At 39.8% G+C, this 27,192-nt stretch overlaps 1 protein-coding gene across 3 annotated transcripts in view; it reads left to right on the forward strand.

The window, feature by feature from the left end:
• Positions 1-22,643, forward strand: part of VNN2 (vanin 2) — a 31,419-nt gene extending 8,776 nt beyond the window's left edge. Inside the window, exons 4-8 of one of the 3 annotated variants that reach the window (XM_010844285.1) lie at positions 8,231-8,423; positions 12,060-12,348; positions 14,044-14,417; positions 15,930-16,100; positions 19,169-19,266. In XM_010844285.1, the coding sequence (XP_010842587.1) occupies positions 8,231-8,423; positions 12,060-12,348; positions 14,044-14,417; positions 15,930-16,100; positions 19,169-19,174 (1,033 nt within the window). In that variant the 3' untranslated portion in view covers positions 19,175-19,266. Of the gene's footprint in view, positions 1-8,230; positions 8,424-12,059; positions 12,349-14,043; positions 14,418-15,929; positions 16,101-19,168; positions 19,267-22,041 lie in introns of those variants that run through there. The other 2 variants (XM_010844284.1, XM_010844286.1) reach the window with 2 other exon arrangements.
• The last annotated feature ends 4,549 nt before the right edge of the window (positions 22,644-27,192 follow it).

Below are 27,192 nucleotides of genomic sequence, written 5' to 3' on the forward strand. Positions count from 1 at the left end.
GCATATTCAAAAGCAGAGACATTACTCTGCCAACAAAGGTCCGTCTAGTCAAGGCTGTGGTTTTTCCTGTGGTCATGTATGGATGTGAGAGTTGGACTGTGAAGAAGGCTGAGCACTGAAGAATTGATGCTCTTGAACTGTGGTGTTGGAGAAGACTCTTGAGAGTCCATTGGAGTGCAAGGAGATCCAACTAGTCCATTCTGAAGGAGATCAGCCCTGGGATTTCTTTGGAGGGAATGATGCTAAAGCTGAAACTCCAGTACTTTGGCCACCTCATGTGAAGAGTTGACTCATTGGAAAAGACTCTGATGCTGGGAGGGATTGGGGGCAAGAGGAAAAGGGGACGACAGAGGATGAGATGGCTGGATGGCATCACTGACTCGATGGATGTGAGTCTAAGTGAACTCTGGGAGTTGGTGATGGACAGGGAGGCCTGGCATGCTGCAATTCATGGAGTCGCAAAGAGTCGGACATGACTGAGCGACTGATCTGATCTGATCTGATATGGCTGTGGTTTTGAATTATTGGGTTGATTGCCTCAACCAGTATATACAATTAATAATATACTGTAACTACAAAAAGGAGAAATTATATTTTTGACACTGAATGGCCATGATATTCTTTAGACTCCAGAGAAAACTGATTAAAATAAAATCTTTTTTGAATTTGCAAAATTGGTTCTTCTTACACATGCAGTTAGGAAAAGGTTAACTTGTTAAAATACTTTTTTGGAGTTCCAATTCTGCCTGGGAAACAAAAACAGGCCTAAGAAAAAACCTAAAGTTAACTCTTATCATGTCCTTGGGATACACAGCCCACTCTATCTAGGACTCCAAATCCTGTCACATTGGATGTAAAATTTTGGCTATAAAATTTTGAGAAATAGTAGGACTGTTAAGCATACCTTGAGGTAACATAATCTACTGAAATCTTTTATGAGGCCCAATATGATTAGGATAAGGGAGAGAGAAAGTGAATCTCTCCTGGTCTAAAGGATGTAAAGGTACATTAAAAAAGCAATCTTGTAAATCAGTAATAATAATGTGCCAATTTTGAGGAATAGTAATAGGTGATGGGATCCCTGGTTGTAAAGCACCCATAGGTTTCACAGATGCATTAACTTTTCTAAGGTCTGTTAAGAGACGCCATTTGTTAGATTTCTTTTTTATAATAGGAATAGGAGGGTTCTAAGGAGAGTAAGATTCCTCAATATGTTTAATTCTAATTGTGTGTCTATAAGTTCTTTGAAAGTAAAAGAAGTCGCTCAGTCGTGTCTGACTCTTTGTGCCTCCATAGACTGTAGCCTACCAGGCTCCTCTGTCCATGGGATTTTCCAGGCAATAGTACTGTAGTGGGTTGCCATTTCTTTCTCCAGGGGATCTTCCCAACCCAGGGCTTGAACCCAGTTCTCCTGCATTGTAGACAGATGCTTTACTGTCTGAGCCACCAGGGAAGTCCTTAGTAGCCTGTAATTTTTCTTTCATAAGGGGCCATTGCTCTGTCCAAATAGGCTCGTCATTTTTCCAAGTTATTTTAATAATTGCTTTGTTTGTTAAATGAGCAGTGGCCCTAAGAGAAAACGTGGAATGTATGTCTGAGTTTGCCATAGCATAAGTAAGTCCCTTCCTGTTAGATTAAGGGGTGCATCTATCACATAAGGTCTTAATGTTGCAGGCTGGCCTTTTGGTCCTTCGTATGGGTAGATTTGAACATTTTGATAAACTTCTTGTGCTTTGGTTTGAGAAATTTCTGCAGTTTGGCAAGAGATTTTTTGTATAGGTGCACTCTCAAGGGGGTAAAGGCACAGGGCGCCTTCTCGAGAGGGTCTTAGAAGCCCAGGCAGGAGAGTGAGCATGACAGGTTTCTACGCTCCAGAGAATTAGCTGGGGAGAGGAGAGAGAGAGAAAGAGAGAGAGAGAAACAAAAACGACACGGGGACCTAAGCTCTGATGGAGCAAAGGTGTTTTAATAATTTTTCTGTGAGTATATATAGGCTGGGGTGCAAGAAGTTTCTTTCGACTATGATAAAGATCAGAAAACCAAATGTACAGCAACTGTTACCAAGGGAACAAGGAATTAATAATGGTCACAAGGTCAGGAGACAATCCATATCTCAAGAAAGGGGATCGAGACTAAGCAATTCTGTCATAAAAAGAATGTTTACTAAAGGAGATTCAAGCCTGTCTCACATAATGACCTCAGCTCCTGGGAGCAGCGTGCTGTTCCGCTTAAAAAGAAACAAAGGACTTGTGAGAAACAGCACGTAGGAATCCTCCTGTTAAACACCTCCCTGACAGTCTCTATTGATGGTACCAGACTTCAGTTTCATAGTCTCTCTGCTCTAGAATCTGTTTCCCTTTGCAGAAAGACCTGAATCATAAGACTTTTATGCTTTGACATTTTGCCGTTTCCTAGGCTCATAAAGCTAAATTTCCTGGGGTAAATTAATTTAGAAACTTTCCAACATAAAATATTTAATATATATGTGTATTAATATATAACTTCTACTATCTACTAAGGCTTGAATTATTGAGGTACAGGTTGCACACTTCTATACTTCATACTCATTCTTTCTCAACTCTCAGATCCTCTCACCATCTCTTACCCTTTTATACTTTTTTTTCGCTCTGGTACCTCAAATTAAGTTTATTAAATATTCCTCTGCCGTGCTTTTGCTGGCGATTATGGAGACCATGCTTTTTGAGGCATTACTGAGAAGTCTGAAGCTTAAGTAAGGGTTATCAGAAAATGGCTTTTCTCAGCTCTAAAGAGCTTAACCACAACGAGGAGAATATTGGGTTCCATGACAGTCAGCAGCTCCACTTTCCTGTTCTTCTTGTTCTGAGCTGATGCTCCCCATGGTGTTTGTTGTGGAAGAAAAGGGGCGACAGCTGGACAGTCTTTCTGACTAGAAGTTTTGAGAAGGGGACAATCCATTTATTTTTCATCTCACAGTAGGATTCTGAGATGGATTTCTTAGTTAAAAAAAAACAACAACATATTTTGCCAATGTATGGGCTAGTCAAATATCACAGTAGCTATGAAAACTGGTGAAGGTTGGCATGCTAAGTTGCCTCAGTTGTATCCAACTCTTTCTGACCCCATGGACATTAGCCCACCTCCTCAGTCCATGGGATTCTCCAGGCAAGAATACTGGAGTGGGTTGCCATGCCCTCCTCCAGGGGATCTTCCTGATCGAACCCACATCTCTTATGTCTCTTACATTGGCAGGCTTATTCTTTACCACTAGAGCCACATGATGAAGGTTGGAGGAAAGGTCTATTCCAGGTGTAATAGAGGTATTTACCTCTATTCCTCGTTCATAGCTCTATGAAATAAAGCATTGAAATATCTCTTTCATAGGTCTATGCTACAAAAAAGAAATTTTGAAAGAAAATGGGTTTGCACTGTCATCCAGTGTTCAGTTCAGTTCAATCGCTCAGTCGTGTCCGACTCTTTGCAACCCCATGAATTGCAGCATGCCAGGCCTCCCTGTCCATCACCAACTCCCAGAGTTCACTCAAACTCACGTCCATTGAGTCTGTGATGCCATCCAGCCATCTCATCCTCTGTCGTCCCCTTTTCCTCCTGCCCCCAATCCCTCCCAGCATCAGAGTCAACTCTTCACATGAGGTCATCCAGTGTAGTCACTTTAATTCAATGGCAACCCACTCCAGTACTCTTGTCTGGAGAATCCCATGGACGGAGGAGCCTGGTGGGCTGCAGTCCATGGGGTCACTGAGAGTTGGACACGACTGAGTGACTTAACTTTCACTTTTCATTTTCATGCATTGGAGAAGAAAATGGCAACCCACTCCAGTACTCTTGCCTGGAGAATCCCAGGGATGGAGGAGTCTATTGGGCTGCCATCTATGGGGTCGCACAGAGTTGGACATGACTGAAGCGACTTAGCAGCAGCAGCAATGCCACTTATTGAGCACCTGCTATATACCAGATACTATTTTAAGAATAGGAGATATAGCACTTATTAAAGCAAAGTCTTTGCCCTTCCCATGGCTTATGAATATTCTTGTGGGGGAAGATAGATGTAAACAAATCATTTATTATGTAGAATGTCATTTGGAGATAATAATGGGGTGTTGATGGAAGAAAACAAGTACAATCTAAAATCATATTTTATTTGGGACTTTACCAAGGCCTTAAGCCTGGGATCCACTGGCTCAGATACTTCTTTGGACTGTTCCAAAGAGGTAAGGGAGGAGCCAAGATATATAGGGGTTTTTGCAACACCCCCCACCTCCAAGAAAAAACCAAACAAATAAAAGTAAACAAAGTAGTCCCACACCAAAGGTTACTGATAATGGTTAGGACTATGAACTTCTACTTTAGGGGGCTAGCTTCAATCCCGGGTCAAGGAACTAAGATCCTACAAGCCATGCTTCATAGCCAAAACAAAATTCTCCAAACAAACAAAAGAGTGACTCCCAAATGTTTGGCCTAAGCAGTTGGAGACACAAACTTGCCATTTATGGACATAGGGAGTGTTGGTGAACCAATTGGTTCCTCTTGTCCAGGCACTGGAAAGCCAATCTACTGATACAAGGTTGTGGTGAAGGAAAGCTCAGTGTCCAGCCAGGAATACCAGTGGCTAATGCTCAAAAGAACCAAACTCCCGATGGATTTTAGGGAAGGGTTTTTAAAGGCAAGATAAGGGAGAGAGTTGCAGGGCATGTGATCAGCTTATGCACAATTCTCTGGTTAGTTAATGGAGAGGTAACAGGATGATGTCACAGGGGTTAACATCATCAGTCCTCAGATTCCAGCCAGTCTGGCCGCTACATGCTCATGGCCTTCATGCACTTAGCTTTTTCCATCTGGTGAGGGTTTTAGTGTCTGCAAAACAACTAGGAATGTGTGTCAGACACTGGTTTTTATGTCCTCAGGGGAAGGCCTAACATTCTGTGCTCCTGTATGCCTGATCCATTGTTTAAATTGTTACCAGTCCTCCTGGCCCAACTGCTATTTTTTTGTTACTATGTCTTTACATTCTTACAATCATTTATTCTTGAGTTAAATTTTTGTGACGCAGGGGAGGCCTAGGAGACTAAAGTTTTTCTACAAAAAAGAGGCAGGTAGAGGATATGGCAGGGTGGGGGTGGGGTCTGTCCTGGTTAGGTGGCCTAGGGTCCTGGTCGGTTACAGGAGCACTGAAGGAATAGCAAGTCTGGGATGGAACTATGGAAATCAATTTTGTGCATCTGAAGTTTGAGCTTTAATTTAATAGACATCCAAGTGGAAATGTAACCCTGGCGGATATATATTTGAGTCTGGCATGAAATACAAGGTCAGGGTTGGAGGTAGAAAATCAGGGAGAAAAACATTTTCAAATTAGATTTATTAACATGGATAAGAGTACTTATCAATCCATTCCTTTTCATTTATTCATTCACTCATTCACCTGTGTAACCAGCAAATGTCTAGAGATCTACAGTAAGGAAGCAGAAATGCAGTCATGAGAAAGAGTCATCTGGTGTTTGAATTTAAACTGCCTGTTAAATGCAAGCTCCAGAATACTTGCTGCTGCTAAGTCGCTTCAGTCGTGTCTGACTCTGTGCGACCCCATAGACGGCAGCCCACCAGGCTCCCCCGTCCCTGGGATTCCCCAGGCAAGAATACTGGAGTGGGTTGCCATTTCCTTCTCCAGTGCATGCAAGTGAAAAGTGAAAGTTAAGTCGCTCAGTCGTGTCCGACTCTTAGCGACCCCATGGACTGCAGCCTACCAGGCTCCACCATCCATGGGATTTTCCAGGCAAGAGTACCGGAGTGGAGTGCCAGAACACTTAATTGTGTTTTAAAAATCAAAAGTGAATCTTATCAGATTCTCATTGGTGAGGTCATGAATGTACTTTGCCAGTGGCAGTTCAAATCAGGAACCGTCTATAAATATCTAAGTAAATCTGGGTCCCCCATAATCTCAGTTTTTTTTCAAATCACATTGTGCTCAATGAAACACATGTCATAATGTAGTTTATAGGATGGATAAATAGGTAATTATTTTGAGACATGCTTTTATAGATTTCCTCTTATTTGCTTTCTACAAATAAAGTTCATATTCAAACCTACAAAGCTTTAGGAAATAAAATAAAATATCTATCATCTATAAAAGAATAGTGGTTGCATTTTTAAATATTGATAATCATACTTAGTTTAAAAAAGATATCCTAGCATGGCGCTCACTCTATTCCTTTCACATTTAGTGTGACTATTCTCAAGTAATATTAATTACTTATCAATAAAGCTATGCTGGGCTTCCCCGGTGGTGCTAGTGGTAAAGAATCTGCTGGCCAATGCAGGAGATGTAAAAGTCGTGGGTTCTATTCCTGAACTGGGAAGATCCCCTGGAGGAGGAAATGGCTCCCCATCCAGTATTCGTGCCTGAAGAGCCCCATAGATAGAGGAGCCTATCAGGCTACAGTCTATGGGGTCGCTAAGAGTCAGACACAACTGACCATCTGAGCACACACAAAGGTGTGCCAACTCCACACTGGTCAGTAATGTTAAAGAGCAAAACTCTTGGTCCTCAGAGGAGGAAGAACTGTCTCAAAGAATGATCTGTTCACAGATGTAACCGCACGTCTGCATATTCTTTATTCTGGGTAAAACAAGAGACCTGTCAAGTACATTTTTTTATGTCCTTAATCATCTACAAACTTTGAAAAAAAAATGTATTTCTATAGTAAGAACAGAAACATTAGTTTCATCATATAAAGTTATTCTGTTCATTGTAAAGACACAGTAGTCAGATTTTTCAATAAGCCATGCAAGCATTCCTTTTTACACTCATTTCAAATCCAAAGATAAGAATTATAGACTATTTTGCATAACTGCTACATGAGGCCACAGAGTCACAGCTAGAAAGAAAGGCACAAATGGAAAAATCATGTCCCTTCTTTTTTATTCTGCTGTTTGTCACTTCATTGTCTTGGAATCTCCAGAGTCCAAAGGTCACGGCCCTCAGAGCTGTGGTGCAGCTCTGCTGCTACCATTTCCAGGGGGTTCCAGTGGTGTTCCACCACCCAGATAGTAAATGTAGCTTTGGATTGCACCACTAACAAACTGAGACACCCTCGCCTCCACGACCCAGAATGAGAGCTCATTTGCCTATTCCCAAACTACCAAGAACCAAACTCCCCAATACATCTTAAATTCAAGACTTTAGGAGCTGGATTATTGTTGGAAATAATAAAAGAATAAAGTTTCCTTAGAAAAAGAAGAGAAACTTACCTCTAATAGAGAGACAATATTTAACACCAAAATGGCTTCACCTATGGAATGAGTTAGAAGAGAAGAAATCTAATGCTTGAGCCACAGGAAACTTCAGTGTTTAGACTCAGGGTAGAAGAGGAGGAACCAGAAAAAGGAGATGGAGAAAAGCACCCAGTGAGTAGGAGAATGAGAGAGTGGGGTCCAATAAGTGGGGTGAAGTGTTGCCAGGAGGAGAGTGTAACTCCATCAGCTGATGCAGAAGTAGTACAAGATAAGGTAAGATGTGGCTGTCATCACTTCACTAGTAGGGGTTTTCACGAGGGATGATAGCAACGAAGCCTGATCTGAGCACTTCCAAAGGGAATGCGAGAATATGGGCTGATCCAGCAAGAGGGCCAGCTCTTTCAGGGAGTTTTGTTGTAAGAGGGACCTAAGAACCTAGGGACCTAAGAAAAAAAATAAATTAGAAGGGCATGTGGGGGTCAAGAGAGGTTTTTATTTTATTTATTTTCCACAGATGAGAGGTACCAGTGTATATGTGTGTGTTGATGAAATGATCTCTTGAAGAGATGAAAACTGTTGCTACAGGAGAGTGAATAATGAATTGCTGGAGTAATAGATAGAATTTGGAAAAAAATTCAGGTTTAACTTGTGACTTCTAAATATGATCTCTATCATGTCACATAATTAGTATTTTTTGTGTGTATATGAGAAAATTCAGACTTAGCTTCATAGCAACTTTAAAGTTTATCATACATGCATATATATGAATATAAGCACTATGTTATGCATTCAGTCTCTGGGATTTATCTATTTATTAGTAACAAGTTTGTACCCTTAAACTACATTTCCCCAATTTCCCACAGTCTAACCTCTAATATCCACCATTCTATTTTCTGTATCTACAAGTTTGACTTTAAAAAGTTCCATGTATAAGTGATATCATACAGTATTGGCCTTTCTCTCTTTGACACTGAAATGTTTTAATTAAAATTTCATTTAGATTTGGTCATACACCAGTACAAGCAAGACTCAGCTGCCTGGCCAAGAACAACTCTATCTATGTCGTGGCAAATATGGGTGACAAAAAGCCATGTAATTCCCATAATACCACTTGCCCTTCTAATGGCCATTATCAATACAACACCAACGTGGTATATGATGCAAAGGGAAAGCTGGTGGCGCGTTACCATAAGGTAAGAGGGGGTGACTGTGTAAAATGGAGCCTCCTTTGAGAAGGGTATATTCTATGTTTAGGAGATAGAGCTTCATTTCCTTATAATACGATGTTTTATTGTTGTTCAGTCGCTAAGTCATGTCCGAGTCTTTGCAGCCCCACAGACTGCAGCTTGACAGGCTTCTCTGTCCTTCACTATCACTTGGAATTTGCTCAGACTCATGTCCATTGAGTCTGTGGTGCTATCTAACCATCTCATCCTCTGCCACCCTCTTCTCCTTTTCCTTTCAATCTTTTCCAGCATCAGGGCCTTTTCCAATGATTCATCTCTTTACATCAGATGGCAAAGTATTGGAGCTTCAGTTTCAACATCAGTACTTCCAATGCGTATTCAGGGTTGATTTCCTTTAGAATGGACTGGTTGGATCTCCTTGCAGTCCAAGGGACTCTCAAAGTCTTCTCCAACACCACAGTTCAAAACCATCAATTCTTTGGCTCTTAGCCTTCTTTATGGTCCAACTCTCAAATCCATACATGACTACTGGAAAAACCATAGCTTTGACTAGATGGACCTTTGTCAGCAAAGTAATGTCTCTGCTTTTTAATACACAGTCTAAGTTTGTCATCTAGGTTTGTCAATACAATGTTACCAATATTTTTTTAAAAAGAGCAATAAAAAAAATGACATTTTAGAAGTGTGGATTAAATTGTAGACTGAGATCTGTAAGAAAGGTTTTGCAAGTCCAGAATCAAGATAAAGTTTTTGCATATATAAAACAAATAATTTTAATATTGATACAAAGGATACTGAGATGACTGCCATCTGGATACCAGTCAGTTCAGTTCAGTTGCTCAGTCATGTCTGACTCTTTGCAACCCCATGGACTGCAGCAGCCAGGCATTCCTGTCTATCACCAACTCTTGGAGTTTACTCAAACTCAAGTCCATTGAGTCAGTGATGTCATCCAACCATCTCATCCTCTGTCATCCTCTTCTCCTGCCCTCAGTCTTCCCCAGCATCAGGGTGTTTTCAAATGAGTCAGTTCTTTACATCAGGTGGCTGAAGTATTAGAGTTTCAGCTTCAACACCAGTCCTTCCAATGAATAGTCAGGACTGATTTCCTTTAAGATGGACTGGTTGAATCTCCTTGCAGTCCAAGGGACTCTCAAGAGTCTTCTCTGACACCACAGTTCAAAATCATCAACTCTTTGGCACTCAGCTTTCTTGATAGTCCAACTCTCACATCAATACATGACTACTGGAAGAACCATAGCCTTGACTAGACGGACCTTTGTTGGCAAAGTAATGTCTCTGCTTTTTAATATGCTGTCTAGGTTGGCTACAACTTTTCTTCCAAGGAGTAAGCGTCTTTTAATTTCATGGCTGCAGTCTCCATCTGCAGTGAATTTGGAGCCCCAAAAAATAAAGTCAACCACTGTTTCCCAGTCTATTTACAATGAAGTGATGGGACCAGATGCCATGATCTTAGTTTTATGAATATTGAGCTTTAAGCCAACTTTTTCACTCTCCTCTTTCACTTTCATCAAGAGGCTCTTTAGTTCCTCTTCGCTTTCTGCCATAAGGGTGGTGTCATCTGCATATCTGAAGTTATTGACATTTCTCCTGGCAATCTTGATTCCAGCTTGTGCTTCATCCAGCCCAGCATTTCTCATGACGTACTCTGCATATAAGTTAAATAAGCAGGGTGACAATATACAGCCTTGACATACTCCTTTTCCTATTTGGAACCAGTCTGTTGTTCCATGTCCAGTTCTAACTGTTGCTTCCTGACCTGGATACCATTTAACACTAAAATGATAAAAGATGTTTTCATATTGTATGAATTAGTTTCACAGAAGCTAATTTCTTTGCTTTCTATCAAGTTACAGAAATGATCTTTCTTTTTTAGATTCTATACCAGTTGATTTAATTATCCTTTTATTGATTTAAGGTCAAATTATAAAATTTTTACTTTAAAATCTGAGTAAAATAACCTGAAGGAATAAAATAACTTAATGTCATAATTTTGTACCAAGTTGGGCAGGGAGAGAGATTGACCTTTTACATGAATATGGGGTGTGCAGGTCAGTGTGAATGTCCCTTTTCCTGTCCCATATTCTTTTTTCTAATCATTTTATATTTGAACCACAGAATCTTCTGAGTGGAGAAATTATCTCCTGGAAGTCCTAGGTAAAAAATAAATTTTAGTCAAGAAGAAAGATATGGCATCAATGATTTTCAAATGTTTTTGATCACATACCTATATGGAAAAAAAATTAACACGAGTCCTTAAAAATATGTTTATATTTATTTATGCATTTATTTGTGTGTTTATAAATAAGACCCAAAACTTTCAAAGAGTTTTCTATGTAATCTTGTGGGTCTGACAACTTGTTTTCAATTGTAATTAAACTTTTATGTTCTCACAAATGTGTCTCAAATTGGGAATAGGAATGTCATTTTTGTTATTTTGGAGACTGTGTTTACATTGTTAGTATCATTTTAAAGGCTAATTTTGCAGCTACTCTTCTATTCTGTAAGTGTTTACCTAGTTAAACTGATAACATAGTTGATCAATCCACTTAACCAGACCCAGTAAATGGCAGGATGGCACAGTGTACAGGATGTGGGCAGCTAGTGAGGACCTGAGTCATCCTAAAGTGAGAAGCTCTCACTCTTCCATCAGGGTACCTCAGAACAGTTCGTGACCCATATCCTCTGACATATGGATCTGATAAGAGAACTTTGTCGACTGATTCTTAAAATGCTAGTAAATTTCAATTACAAATTTTTTAGATCAAAAATAAACTTTGAGAGGAATTTTAATAATCTTGCTTCCAACTCTCAGCTTTTCCTGCTTTGCAAATGATTTTATTAAGCTATTGATCCTGATTATCAAATTAGACTAGGTTTGTTTCTCAAGCTGACTTGGAAGAAATCAGAATGAAATAAAACATCTATGTTTAACAACACTTTTCAAAACTGGGTAACAGTCCCTGAGATTACTTTGGAAGGGACATGGTGAAGAGGGATGGGGCCTCCCTCACCTGCTTAATAGATATTTATTGTGTATCTATTACATTTCTGCTTCTCTGGTGACTCAGTGGTAAAGAATCCACCCACCAATGCAGGAGACTTGGGTTCAATCCCTGGGTCAGGAAGATCCCCTGGAGAAGGAAAAGACAACCAACTCCAGTATTCTTTTCTGGGAAATCCCATGGACAGAGGAGCCTGGTGGGCTACAGTCCATGGGGTTGCAGAGAATTGGACACAACTCAGCGACTAAACAACAACAACAATTTTATTTTTAGGTATCAGGGACTCAAAGAATAGTGATGTATATCTTCAGCTTTCAAGAAGCACATAGTGTTTGCAATTCATGGGGAGCTATTTGGCCCCTAATTGAGAGAGGGAGGGAGGTAAGGAGGGATAGGAGTGGGGAGAGAGAAAGAAAAGGAGAGCAAGAGAGACAGAGACAGAAAGAAACTATATTTCTCCATATTTTTCTTTGAAAATTAGCTTCCAATCACAGTGGCATTCACCTTCTATATATTTCCCACTGTTGAGCAGGTAATTACTAACTTGGAGGGTCTTCATGTGTCATCTCTTCAATAAATAAGGCCTTTCTGGTTTTATCCTGTGTGTTTGTTACAGTACCACCTCTACCGTGAGATTCAGTTTGATGTCCCCGAAAAGCCAGAGTTGGTGACTTTCAACACCACCTTTGGAAAGTTTGGCATTTTCACGTGCTTTGATATTCTCTTCCATGATCCTGCTGTGACCCTGGTGAAAGATTCCCACGTGGACACCATATTGTTTCCCACAGCTTGGATGAACGTTTTGCCCTTTATGACAGCTATTGAATTTCATTCGGCTTGGGCAATGGGAATGAGAGTTAATCTTCTTGCAGCAAACACACATAATGTCAGCCTAAAAATGACAGGTAATCCCTGACCAGATGAGGTTTGCAGATTATATTTCTAAATGGGGAGAAACTCATGCTTTGGATACGACCAGTTGTAATTTTTTTTAGTCCTTTGTTGGGACTTCTCACTAAGCTTGTATTCATTCACCAAAAAAAAAAAAAAAAAGAAGAAAAGAACAGCTACTGTTGGTCATAATAGCTATGTCTATGTTAAGACTTTTATGTGTATTATTTCATTTATCCTCACAACTCTATGTGTGGGCTGAGTATTATCAATCTGGTTTTATGGATTAGAAAACTGATACACACAAAAACGCAAGTAACCTACTAAAGGCATCAGCTAGTAGGTAGCAAGAGCTTCCTTGGTAGCTCAGTGGTAATATGCCTGCAATGCAGAGACCTGGGTTTGACACCTGGGTTGGGAAGATCCCCTGGAGGAGGGCATAAAAACCCACTCCAGTACTCTTGCCTGGAGAATTCCATGGACAGAGGAGCCTGGTGGGCTACAGTCCATGGCATCTCACAGAGTCAGACGTGCCTGAAGTGACTACTCAGCAGCAGTATGTAGCAAAGTAGGAAACTAAACAAGATGTGCTCTAAAACTGGTGAAGGCAGAGCAGTGTATTATTGACATGTTGCTGTACAATAAATTACTCAAAAAGTAAAAAGTGGAAGTGGCTTAAAACCACAAACGTTTGTTATCTCACAGTTTGTGTTGGTCAGGAACTTGGGAGTAGCTTGGGTGGTCATGGCTCAGGCCATCTCTTCAGGTTACATCAAGGTTTTGCCTGGGCTAAAAGTCACTTGAAGACTTGACTGGGGCTGGCAGGTCTGCTTTCAGGATGGCTCACTCATATGGCTCTTGGTAGGGTTCCTCTCTTTTTCAGTGGCTGTTGACAGGAGACTTTCATTTCTTGTCACGTGGGCCTCTCCATAGGGCTATGTGATGTATCCTCATGATATAGCAGTTGACTTTCTCCAGAGCTAGTAATGAGAGAAAGATGGAGAGAGACAGGGGAAAGCTACACAGCTTTTTATGACGTTTCTACCATCATTTCTACCACGTTATATTCATTAGGAGTATGTCACTAAGCCAAGCCCACACTCAAGGTAAAACAAATTAGATCCACCCATTGGAGAGAGGAATGATGAAGAAATTTTGGACATATTTGAAAACCACCACAATGGAGAACAGGAGGGACTGTTCTTTTATATTACCTTCCTTACCTCTCAAAGGGCTAGTGGTAAAGAACCTGCCTGCCAACGCAGGAGACGTAGGAGATGCCAGTTCTATCCCTGGGTTGGGAAGATCCCCTGGAGGAGGAAATGGCAACCCATTGCAATATTGTTGCCTGGAGAATCCCATGGACAGAGGAGCCTGGTGGCCTATAGCCTGTAAGATCTCAGAGGATCAGACACTATTGTAAAGACTTAGCATGCACATCTCAGACACTTCAGTGATTCAGTGGTTTTAATATTTGGCTTAATTTTCTGTTATGGTAATAAATTATGTTCAAAGTTTATTGAATGAGACCATTGATCATTCAATTTAATCTCCTCCAGTGGAGAATAGGAGAAGTACTTAGGTGTTCAGTGCCTTGTGTTATCTCGTAACTAATCTTGTGACATGACCATATGCTCAGTTTTGATGGGGAAACTGGGGGTGTTGGGTTTGTTTTTTGTTTTTTATAAAGACTTGTCTTCCATTCACAGGCAGTGGTATCTATGCACCACACTCTCCCAAAGTCTACCATCATGATATGGAAACAGAATCAGGAAAGATCCTCTTTGCAGAGGTGGATTCCCATCCCCGAAACTCCTCGACCTACCCACCAGCCATGAATTGGAGTGCCTACGCCACCTCCATCACACCCTTTCCAGGACCTAAAAATTCCTTCAGGGGATTTATTTCCCGTGATGAGTTCAACTTTACAAAACTCTCTGAAAGTGCAGGAAACCTTACAGTCTGTCAAAAAGAGCTCTGCTGTCATTTAAGCTACAGAATGTTAGCAAAGGAGGGGGATGAAGTGTATGTTCTAGGAGCTTTTGCAGGGCTTCATGGGAGAAGGAGAAGAGAATATTGGCAGGTAATCTCAACTCAAATGAAAACGAGTGTTTGGGTGTGAGTAAATTCCCGGGTTAACTTTTCATATTTGTCCCAGGGAATCAAGTGCTTTTTCTTGGCTTGACTCCATGCATTGCCAGCATCACACACATACGCTTTGGGATTAATCATATGATATTTGCAGGGGAGCTAAGTATCATCTGATTGCTTGCTTTGAACACATTAAAATATTAACCTGATTTTCTAATTGACTAATGAACTAGCTTGCATATTTAAGTGGCTTCCTTAAGTAATTTTGCTGACATATCTAAATATAAAGTCTTATTTTAACTTTTAAAACTAACAATAAGTAGGGATATCATTTTTATTTTAACTGCTCTTGTAACCATATTCCTAGTCATTTCCTGCCCTTCCAATGACAAATTTTAAAGTGCACATTTTTTGTATCGTGATGGCTATGCATTTGTATTTTATTATTATACTCTGTGCCTCATTGCTTTCTTCTAAGGAAACAGATATGAAAAAAAAAAAGGTCAAAATTCTAACCATCCTTTTGACTTTAGTATTTCTGTTGCCCAAAGAGTTCCACTTTCTTGGACCAAATGCCATTATCTGACATGCTAGATGAATGGTTTATATCTGATACCAGTTCAAGCTTGTACTGCTCACTGTGGGACAGGCCAATAAATTGAGATATGAGTTGTTGTGGCAAGGAACAGTGACCTTATTTGGAAAGCCAGCAGACTGAGGTGGTGGACTAGTGTCCCAAAGAACCATCTTTCCGGAGGTAGAAGTCAGGCTTCTTTTATATTGAAAGGGAAAAAGGTAAAGTCCTGGTTCCAGTCAGACTCTGGAAGGGAAATGTACATTTTTTTCTTCTTGTGGTCATTCATAAGTGGACCTAGTCTAGATATTCCCTATAAGCTAAACAAAAGTATTTTAGCTTATTGCATGAAAGGCACTATTCTCAGAGACAGTTCATTATGTATAATTTAAGCTTATAGACAACCTCCATTTAAGCTTCCAGGTGACACAGTGGTAAAGTATCCACCTGGCAATGCAGGAGATGTCTGAGACTTAGGAAGATCCCCTGGAGGAGGAATTGACAACCCACTCCAGTAATATTGCCTGGAAAATTCCATGGACAGAGAAGCCTGGCAGGCTACAGTCCAAGGAGTTGCAAAGAGTTGGACATGACTGAATAACTGAGTGCACCAATCTCCATTTAGTGATGGACTTATAGCAAAAACAATAGAATACAAAGGTTAAAGTAAAAGAACCAGATCCAATATGGAGTTGGATTTGTTCTTTCCTATTATGAAAACTGGCTTCTTTCTTTCAATCCACTGGTTGACCAGGATGTGTGGGTTGGCTCTTAATCATTTGCCATTTCCAATAAATCAAGTAATTGTGTGATCTAAATCCCTTTAGCAAATGGAGAAAATATTTTCTTTGCTGTAAACTGAGTCAACAGTTCTAGTACAAGTAACTTAGATTCAAGGTGTTGGATTTTATCTGCATCTCTTCTACACAGGTATGCACAATGCTGAAATGCAGATCTACTGATTTGACAACTTGTGGACAGCCAGTAGAAACTGCTTTGACGAGATTTGAAATGTTCTCTCTAAGCGGCACATTTGGAACAGAGTATGTTTTTCCTGAAGTGCTACTTACTAAAATCAAGCTGGCACCTGAAAAATTTGAGGTAGGAGAATTTTAAGAGTTTCTTCATTTTATCTGTTTTTTGAAGTCAAACAAAACAGGCTAAGAAAACAGTTTCTGTTAACCTTTGCTGTGTAACAAACTTCCTCAAAATTTCATGGCTTTACGCAATAACCATTTCTTTAGCCCTGATAGTGTGGTTGGTGCTGTGAACTGGGTGTAACTAAGCTGTTCTACTGGACTAGAAGGGGCTCAGTTGATCTTGGCTGGGCTCATTCATGCATCTGCTGCTAGCAAGTGAGTTGGCTGGAGTTGGTTGGTTTGTGATGGCCATGTCTTGAAATGACTGGAGGCACATTCTGTGGTCCCTTATCTTCCAGAAAGCCTGGGCTTGTCCACATGTTAAATGAAAAAGTCCAAGAGCATGAATAGAGAAAGACACAATAGGCAAGTTATTTCCAAGTCTCTGCTTGGACCATGTTTGCAAGTATTTCATCCACCATAAGCAAGTCACATGACCAATATAGATTCAAAGGGTGAAGAAATAAATGATGCAGAATTCTCAATGGGAAGAGCTATGAAATCATATTGCAAAGGGTATGGATAAAGGGCCGGGGCGGTTTGTGACCATATTTGTAACTTATAGCAACTAATTCTTATGTGATGACACTTTGTTGGAATAACACAATAAGATACCTAAGGCCTATGAGTCTGAGAAACCATTCATTGCAGAATATTTACCTACAGAGTTTTAGTTTCTTTTTTCTAACATGTGAAGACAAACAGAAAATCAAATATTTATTTCATAAACCATAGTGGTCATAGCTAGTTCATCCACAAATTAAGCTGGTCTCAAATTAAAATTAAGATTCTGCAGGTTGATACCTGCTACTTAGTGCATGGTGCATATACACACATGTGCATACACACACCCCACAAGTTTGGAATTTAATGTCTTCATCGAACTGTGACAAATGGTGGCAGAGTTTTAGAAAATAAAATGGAATCACTGCATTTTTTGTTTTTACAAAAGAAAAATAGGATCTACGCTAATTAGTCCAAAGCATCAAGCAAGGGAATCTTTAAAATTGCAGACTGTTTATGATAATATATCTGTGTCTGCTTGTATTATCAGATTGGAATATGTCATATTTTGTAAAAATGTTTAATTCTGTGACACCAACAGTTTAACATACAGTGCAGCCTTAAGGCTGGGAAACTCAGGGAACTGGAATCCTTGGCTGCCATAGAACCCAGTAAGGCAGAGAATCTCAGGAGCACATTGAGGCTGGAACAAAAGCTTTGGTGCCACCTGTAGAAAACCATGATCAGATCTGATGTAAGAGATCTGGAACTGAAATCCAATTGTTAAAAGTTGATAGCCTGGCACAAACATGTGTCGATAAGTTGAAATTATCTGCAAATTCAAGGAAATGAAAGAAGGGAGGGTAGGGTTCACTCAGGTAAGCTTAGGAAGACATGGGATATAGTGGTATGTGTGCACTGTATCTTGCAAGCCTTGCCATTCATTTCATTTTTTAATTACAGTATAATTATTTTACAATGGTGTGTTAGTTGCTGCTGTACAACGAAGTGAATCAGCTATATGTATACATATATCCCCTCCCTCTTGGATCTCCCTTGTCACCACTCATCCCACCTAGCTAAGCCTTGCCATTTCAACTGAGCACACAATCTAATTTTCTGGGTACTATTTTGAAAAATTTTCCCCATGCCATGTACTCTTAGACTTGTATCTCTTTGAGGAATTACTCCAAAAGAGGACAGAGAGGACAGAGCATTTATCTCACAAAAGAGTCTCATCCATGGGAGAAAGACAAAAAACTGTTGGCGTTTTCCGGATCACGTTAAAGTTCCAAAGTCTGAGATGCCATGTGACTATCACTCTGAACCACATCAATATACTTGAAGAAGCAGGTGGTGCTAGTTGATGAGAATTTTAAACTTTTCATCACAAATGGTTTCAGGCAGTAGGAAACAATGAGAGAATAAAACAAAATAGTAACTGGTTAAGCACTTAACTCGATAGTGTTTGTTGATCTCAACTTAAAATTCTCAGAATTAGTCATGCTACCTCCCATCCTTGGACACTGGCCCTTTATTTTTGGATAGAAGGAGGAAGGAGAGGGAGGGATTGTATCTACCCTGGCTCAGACGGTAAAGCATCTGCCTGCAATGTGGGAGACCCAGGTTCGATCCCTGGGTCGGGAAGTTCCCCTGGAGAAGGAAATGGCAATCCACTCCAGCACTCTTGCCTGGAAAATCCCATGGACGGAGGAGCCTGATAGGCTACAGTCCATGGGGTCACAAAGAGTCGGACACGACTGACTTCACTCTTTAAATTTAGCACTTACAGAGACTCCCCTGGCAGTCCAGTGGTTAAGACTTTGCACTTCGAATGAAGGGGACATGGGTTTGATCCCTGATCAGGGAAGTAAGATCTTGCATGCTACATGGTATGGCCAAAAATGATACTAAATAAATTAGGCACTTACATTATATTTATCATTTGGGGCATATCTCATCTACTCCAGCTCATTTGCAAAAGGAAGAAATGAGATACACTGTGTGTTGACTCCTCAGAGCTATAAAAGAGGCATTTGTCTGCTGGCAAGCAGGGGTTTGGTATAACAGTTCCTTGGAAGATGTTTCCTAGTTAGGGTACTGGTTTTCGTTTCAAAAGTGTAGATTCTCTGTGGCATGACTTTCCCTGAAGTTCATCAGGTTCTAAGGAACAGACACTAAGTAAACACATAAGATAGACAAAAGGAAGAACCAACTAACCAAATGAACAGTAAAAAAAAAAAAAATCAATGATCAAGAATTTTATTTTTTAGTTATTCTTTCGCTGGAAACTTTGCAGATCATGTTAACTTGCTGATCTGTTAACTTGCTGTTTCTAGAGATATCAGTTCTAAAACCATAGATGACAAGAGTTTTATAAGAGTCACACCAACCGTGTTTTCCTGAGTGTTTCCCCAGTTTCCCTGGTTATGGACTCTCCATTAACATACATTTTACACATTATCTTGAAGATCACTTCTGCAGAGATTTCAACACATTTACTTCTTATCTTTTCCCTACCCCTAGTCCTAGCTAAGAGAATGAAGTGTTACTAACCACGACTCTGGGAAACATTGCTTTACTATTTGGCTCAGATGGTAAAGCGTCTGTCTACAATGCGGGAGACCTGGGTTCGAGTCCTGGGTTGGGAAGATCCCCTGGAGAAGGAAATGGCAATTCACTCCAGTACTATTGCCTGGAAAATCCCATGGACAGAGGAGCCTGGTAGGCTACAGTCCATGGGGTCGCAAAGAGTTGGACACGACTGAGCGACTTCACTTTCACTTTTTCACTGGTATATTATCAGAAGTCTGGGCTCGGAAACTAATTATGTAAGTTTGTGCAAGTCAGTTCACCTCTGAATTTGCTACCTATAAAGTGGGGGAATATCTTCCTCACTGATTTGGGAATGCATGTGAAAGCACTTGTACAGTGAAGCATTGTACTAGTATCAGGATGTATTTTTAGTTAGTTACCTCAGAAGGTTTCCCTAGTTAACCATTTATCAACAACTAGAGGAAAATGTTGCCAGAATTAGGCCACATGTACTGAACATCCTGTAAATATAGGTCAATGTGCAGACAGATTGGAGGAGTAAGAGACCAGGTCCCATTGTAAATCAGAGTCTCTGGGGGTGAGACCTGTATTTTTCCATAGTCCCACATTTTGGTGGGTTGCTTGATTGATTTGATTTTGGTGGGTAAGAACTACCAGTGTAAGAGAATAATCAAAAAGATCAGATTATATTGAGTATATACTACTTAGGAGGTCAATTAATTATACAGTATATTTTAGGAAAATTTGTAACAGGAAACTAGTAAAAATGCTAAGTTCTAGCTAGAACCTAAGAGACAATCACTGATATGGAAAAGTTAATCCCAAGGAAGTTAACATAGACACGATTTTACTATATTAATGAAAAGTCACAAGAAAACTAAATATTTGTGTTTAACTTGTTTCAAACTTTCACCCAACTATAATTTGAAATATACCTTTGGTATTTCATTTTTGTTCCTTTAACGAACAATTTAGTAAACAAGGAACAATTTAGAAACAATGAAAACTAACTACCAACAGGTTGTGCATTTGACAGCTTGTTAGTGAGCTGTGTTTTTATGTTTATGTGTCACCACAGTAATTATCTTTGAGGATATTTAGCTATTTTCTACTTCTAGTTATGAAGCATCTAATTTCTTACCCTCTAAGTTCTTCCCCCATCCAAATTGTCCTTTCCACAACTGATAAATTCATTTTCTTTATTTCTTGTTCTGTTGTCTGTCTATTTGTGTTTCTTTCTATAAATTCATTTTCTTTATTCTTGTTCTGTTGTCTATTTGTGTTTCTTCTTGTTCCATTATTTTCCATACATTACTCCCTTACAGAGAAGCCTCTGTGACTTCACAATTTTTGCATATCTAATCCTTGCTCTTTTTTTTGATCATATGGTTTAGTCTTCTCTTCACTAATCTTCAACTAGTGATGCACTATAAATTGTAACAAGCCACTCTCTAAGGGAGAAACAAAGCTCTGATTTGTGGGATTTGCCAATTATCATGGTATAAATACTCTTACCATGATCAATTTCAAGAACAGCCATGCTTAACAACCAGCTGTCAAAGTTCCTGGAGATTTAACAGTCTGTTGCTGTGAGCTTACATACCACTGCACTGGTCTCTGAAACTAACTATGCAAGTTTGTGCAAGTCAGTTAACCTCTGAATTTCCTACCTATAAAACGGGGAGAATATCTCACTGCTTCTAACCAAATGGCAATGAGAAAGCATGCACGTTGTCTAGCACACTGTGAGTCTGGGGAAGGCCACCCACCTCACCCCTCCCAGCCCCTGCCACACACACATATTTGTTTTATTTATTTATTTTAATTTTTTAAATTTTATTTTATTTTTAAACTTTACATAATTGTATTAGTTTTGCCAAATATCAAAATGAATCCACCACAGGTATACATGTGTTCCCCATCCTGAACCCTCCTCCCTCCTCCCTCCCCATACCATCCCTCTGGGTCGTCCCAGTGCACTAGCCCCAAGCATCCAGTATCGTGCATCGAACCTGGACTGGCATCTCGTTTCATACATGATATTTTACATGTTTCAATGCCATTCTCCCAAATCTTCCCACCCTCTCCCTCTCCCATAGAGTCCATAAGACTGTTCTATACATCAGTGTCTCTTTTGCTGTCTCGTACACAGGGTTATTGTTACCATCTTTCTAAATTCTATATATATGCGTTAGTATACTGTATTGGCCTATTATACAGAGTGAAGTAAGCCAGAAGGAAAAACATATTTGTTTTAGAATGAGCCTTTGCTGCTTGATTTCCACTTGGCACAGTCTTCCATAATACAACCCCAGGGAGAAATTCCCAACTGCTCCTCCTTGTAGCAAGTTGTTTCCCAATTTGGGAAGCTGACCAGTTCAGCTATTCCTTCTCAGACTTCCTAAGCACATACCTGCTTCTCTTGCCAAGATACTATTATACTGATTTCTCTCTTTATATTTGGAATCTGCTCAGTTTTACCATTAACTTTTAAGCTTCTTGAGGGAAGAGTGCTATCTGTACTCTTTTGGCTCCTGGTTATCCTGAATATAATTGGACTCGATAAATTTTTGCTACTGATGATTTCTGACTCTGTTAAAGGTTGTGTTACATTTGATTGTGTAAACTCAATTATTGAACCTTATAGAAAGGCTCTAGTCTTCCTTACATATAAAATAGCTGTCCCCTACCCTTCCCACCTGCTCCCCAAGCCCTGGCCCCAGGCCCTTTTCCTAGTAACCTACTTAATCAACTGTGATATCTAGGATGGTTTCAGAATCATGAGTCTGCTTGTAATGTATATTTTGATTAAGTTGGCTATACTCTTCCCACTTTTTCTTTAGGTACTAGAAGATGGGCGTTTGGTAAACAAGAATGGATTATCTGAGCCTGTCCTAACAGTGTCGCTCTTTGGGAGATGGTACACCAAGGACTCACATTCCATCTCAGGCGGGACCAGCAACTCAGCAACAGCGTACCTGATGATACCCACATTATTAATGATCATAACCTTGCGGGATGCTGTGATGGTGTAGAACATTGCTTTATCATATTCATTGATTCATCTCAGATTTACTAAGAAATATTGAATGACTAGCTCACTAGTATAGACCAATGATTTCCAAATATTTTTTCTTCATCAAGGATTATTTTTAAGGGCTACAGTAATTTTGCCTTTTTTTTTTTTGGCTATGCTGAAATGTCACAGTATGGTATAATGGTATGATTGATGTTTGGGCCAGATGGATGTGGATCAAATTCTGGCTCCAGCCTTGTTTGCCATATAACATGTGTCTACTTGTGTGTCTGTTAGCAGGAGCAGAAGAGATTCAGGGACATTTTAAATGTAATGATGGCCTTGGAAGAGAGCAGTACTGATGGGAATGAGGGGAACTGAGAGATTTATGACTGAATTCCATTTGACATTAAAGACAATTTGAATTTATTCAGTTTTCTGTGCTAATGATTGTGGGGGTGATTTGCTTTCTAATCAGATGGAAACAAACCCATTGGAATTCCACTGGAAACATAAACTCCAATGTTTAAGTTTATCTTAACAAAAAAGTTGTTTTGAGATGTTCTAAAAAAACTAATACCCAGTCCAGTTTCTTGGGTAGTCATAGCTCCAAATAGTCCTACTTAACGGCTATGGTTTAATTTAAAGTCACAAATACCATAAAACAAAGACCATGACAGTTAATAGTTAACACTATTTTCAACATTGAGTAGTCTGTTTTTAGTGATGGGGAATGTACATGTATGTAAATATTCCAAAATCATCAAAACTGTATGCTCTTTTATCTCTTCATAAAATATAGACCATTTCAGATTTGTCAATTTTGCTTGAGGAAGTTAGACATTATGCAATGGTTTTGTGGTGTGCTTTATGATGCATGCACAATCATATTTCACTTTCAGAAGTTTCAGTGTTGACTGGTAGTCAGCCTCTGAAGTTAAACTCACTGGTTGGAGAAAGATATAAACAAGGATTTCCTCACAGATTCTAAGGGACAGTTCTTCCCCTGATTCACATTTAGAGTTGTCAGCTATAGTAGAATTCATTAAAAGCGAAAGCAAAAATGAAAAACAAATAGCACCAGTCCCAAGGAAAACTAAAAGCACTTAACTGTAAAATTGTTTGCATTACAATGTTTTAATCCGTATCTCATCAGTGGTTTTCACATGCACATTTTATTTACCAAACAACTCAAGTGTAGTTTCATTTGGCCTTGATTCAGAGAAATGTACCTAAAGGAGTAGCTCTTTAGAAAGAGCTACTTTTTAAATAAAATGTGCATGTGAAAAAAAATTAAAGTACTAAGAATGGATTAAATTTAATTAAAAAAATTAAATTACTAAGATTGGATGCCCCAGATGGATGTCTGTCTGTATTTGGGACATGACAGTTCTGTAGGTCCTACTGTAGGAGATATAAATCTTTCATTGGCCAGACCATACTCCCAATATGACCATATATGAATTCAGATTTACGTGTCTTAGGGATGTATAGAACATATCAGTGAATTAGTGAGAGCAGTGTCACTGGGACATGATGTAAAAGAAATTGCTTATAATTTACTCTTGCTCGGAGACATCTAGTATAAATATGCTCTTGACCCATGAAAATAAAAATAAGAAGTGTGTAGATGGAGAGTAGATATGTGCCTTATCAGTCAGTCCTAACTCATGCCTCATGACTAGGAACCTATTCGTAAATTGAATATCTTATTAATGTAAAAGAAATCCAAATATACTAGAAAAAATAATAAAGGGATAGTACAAGACATTAAGTGAAAGATATGTACCTTCTGCCCAGTTTATGGAATAAGATGCTACAAACAGAGTGGATACTTTTTGTATTTCCTTCCAAATGCATTCTTCTCCTTGCGTTGTCTGTTTTTATTAGAGGAAGTCATTATCCTAAGATTATTTTCTATCATTCTTATGACTTCTTGGTAGTTGATTACATGTGCATAAAAATATCTGAGTACTATTTTTCATCTTTTTAAACTTTGTATATATGGCATCAAATTACACATTCTGAGTATTTCTTATTTTTGCATAAGGAATTATGAATTTAATCTATGCAAGTGAGCATCAGTTTACTTCATGCATTTTCACAGTGTCTGTTGTCCAGTTACATTAGTGTGCTAGTTAGCTATTGTCTCGGCTCCAAACCCACCGCCGTATTCTTCTTTGTGATGATGAGGTTGAGGGTAGGCAAACACATTTCTCCTTTGCCCCCTGGCTCCCTGTTAGGTTCTGCCAATAGGCGGCACTAGAGGGACACCAGAGACTGGACAAGGAGTGGAGAACTTCTGTTTGCCCACATGACAGTACAGTGTACCTGTGCCTGACAGCAGTCATTTGTTCCAGTGCCAGTTGGTTCTAGTTTTTAGTTCTGCTTTTTTTCCCATACCCAGAACTGATGTCATTGCCCTCCTTCAAAAATAACAGCAGCAACCATTATCCCCTTAAGAGATGAGTCCCAGCTCTGTTGGGGCCTTCCCCTGAGGAGCTGGCTTATTACACCAGCTGCAGAGCACCCCACCCTAGGGCTCTGAGCCTCAGCTCCACAGGGTTCTCTGGAAAGCTTCTAGCTCCTACACTCTCCTTTTCCTTTTGTTCATGAGTGCCAGGAATGGTAGTTATTGCCTGTGTTACCCCAGTGTTCCTTTTTGTCCTTCAGTCACCAAATACCTGTTTAACCAAATCCCTACATTAAATTCTCTTAAAATAGCTGGTGCAGATTCTGTTTTCTTGGTTGTATCTTGTCTGATACAACAGATAAGACAATATTCATTTGTTTTCTTTCCTACTGATGAATATGGTGGACATGGCAAACCTGCTGCCCTGAAATCTTGGGTAAGTTTGATAATGTGCGTATATGCTAAGTCGCTTTAGTCGTGTCCGACTCTTTGCGACCCCATAGACTGTAGCCACCAGGCTCCTCTGTTCATGGGATTCTTCAGGCAAGAATACTGGAGAAGGTTGCTATACCCTCCTCCAGGGGATCTTCCCAACCCAGGAATTGAATCCGAGTCTCTTTAAGTCTCCTGCACTGGCAGGTAGGTAGGTTCTTAACTACTAACTCCACCTGGGATAATGTAGTAAAGAACAAAATGTGGAAGCGGTCAGTGGTGATACAGTGGTTGTCCCAGGCATGTTCTCATGCCCCCTCACCCAGACCTCGGTAAAAAAAAGTAACAGGCCCATCCTCTGGCTTCTTCTGAACTGCCATGTTCTTCACTTACAGGAGGGTTGCTCAAACTATAAACTTCGGGTGCTCCTGTGTGAGAACACAGGCTTTGTGGCCACATATCTTTGACTTTGAGTATATACTTTTTGGGATTTACATGATTTTTCAGTGACAAACTGAATCAAAAGGTAAAGTCAGCTGACTCTGAATCATCAGTTTCAACAGTCTTTGTCCCTACATTTGTTTTTGTGGTTTTGCTTAGGTTTTTTATTTTGGGGATATAGACTTATTGGAGAAGAAAATGGCACCCACTCCAGTACTCTTGCCTAGAAAATTTCATGGACAGAGGAGCCTGGTGGGCTACAGTCCATGGGGTCACAAAGAGATAGACACGACTGAGTGACTTCACGACTTCACGATACTTATCATTAATATTATTTCACGTTATAAATAAAGGTTCTCTGATCATTCCTGGGGATGTCTCTCTGTGCCCTTTAAGAAGTCCAACAATGTTTTTTTAGATTCCTACAGCTGACTGGGAAGATCCTGTGCTGGGTGGTAATGAGGAATAAAACAAAAGCTACTTTTCCAAGAATCAGTCTAGAATAGGAGACAGAGCATCATCTTTATCACTCATCATAATAATCAAATATTGAGCAAGTGGAATATGCCTCACACCTCACACTGTGTCATGCATTCAAGCATCTTATTTAACACATATGATGAAAAGTATAGAATGTAATGATGGATTAATTTTTCCTTGGGAGACAAGAGAGTTGTCAGCTACCATCTGGGTAAGTCAATCATGACATTCTAGGCAGAGTTAGTCATGCCAGCAAAGACGAGGAAGAATGGCATGCTGTAAGCAAAGACCAATATATTGAGGCTGCTGCTGCTGCTGCTAAGTCGCTTCAGTCGTGTCTGACTCTGTGCAACCCCATAGACGACAGCCCACCAGGCTCCCCTGTCCCTGGGATTCTCCAGGCAAGAATATTAGAGTGGGGTGCCATTGCCTTCTCTGTATATTGACGCAGGGGAGGGTAAAAAGAGGAAGAAGAAGGAGAGATAATGAAAACATATGAGGCCAGGAAGATAGGCAAGGATCAAATCATTGAAGAACAAACTAAGTCTGAACTTTATTCTGAAGCTAAAAGACCCATCAAGGGATTTTAGAGTATCATGACGAACTAAATAGTTTTAAAAATTACTTTGCACTTTTATATATAGAATGGATAAGCAACAAAGTCCTACTGTAAAGCATGGAGAACTATATTCAGTATCCTACAATAAAGCATAATGGAAAAGAATATGGAAAAGAATGTATATATGTATGTAACTGAATCACTTTGCAGTACAGCAGTAATTAACACAACATTGTAAATCAACTAGGCTTCAATTAAAAATTACTTTGCTAGTGGTTTGGAGGATGGAGAAGAAGGGAAAACCAGGAGATTGTGGGGGAAGAAAGTGTTCTAAGAATGAGGTAGCCAACATGGCAATGAAGCTGGGAATGAGAACTGAGCAACTGATTTAGTAAAGGAGAGGTCAATGATGACCTTGACAAGGTGATTAAGTCAGAGGCAAAATCCTGATGGGAGGGAAGGAATTAAGACAGAGAATCAGATCAGATCAGTCACTCAGTCATGTCCGACTCTTTGCGACCCCATGAATTGCAGCACGCCAGGCCTCCCTGTCCATCACCAACTCCCGGAGTTCACCCAGACTCACGCCCATCGAGTCAGTGATGCCATCCAGCCATCTCATCCTCTGTTGTCCCCTTTTCCTCCTGCCCCCA

This window comes from Bison bison, unplaced genomic scaffold, assembly GCF_000754665.1.
Source record: "Bison bison bison isolate TAMUID 2011002044 unplaced genomic scaffold, Bison_UMD1.0 scf7180017864198, whole genome shotgun sequence".
NCBI classification, from domain to species: Eukaryota; Metazoa; Chordata; class Mammalia; order Artiodactyla; family Bovidae; genus Bison; species Bison bison.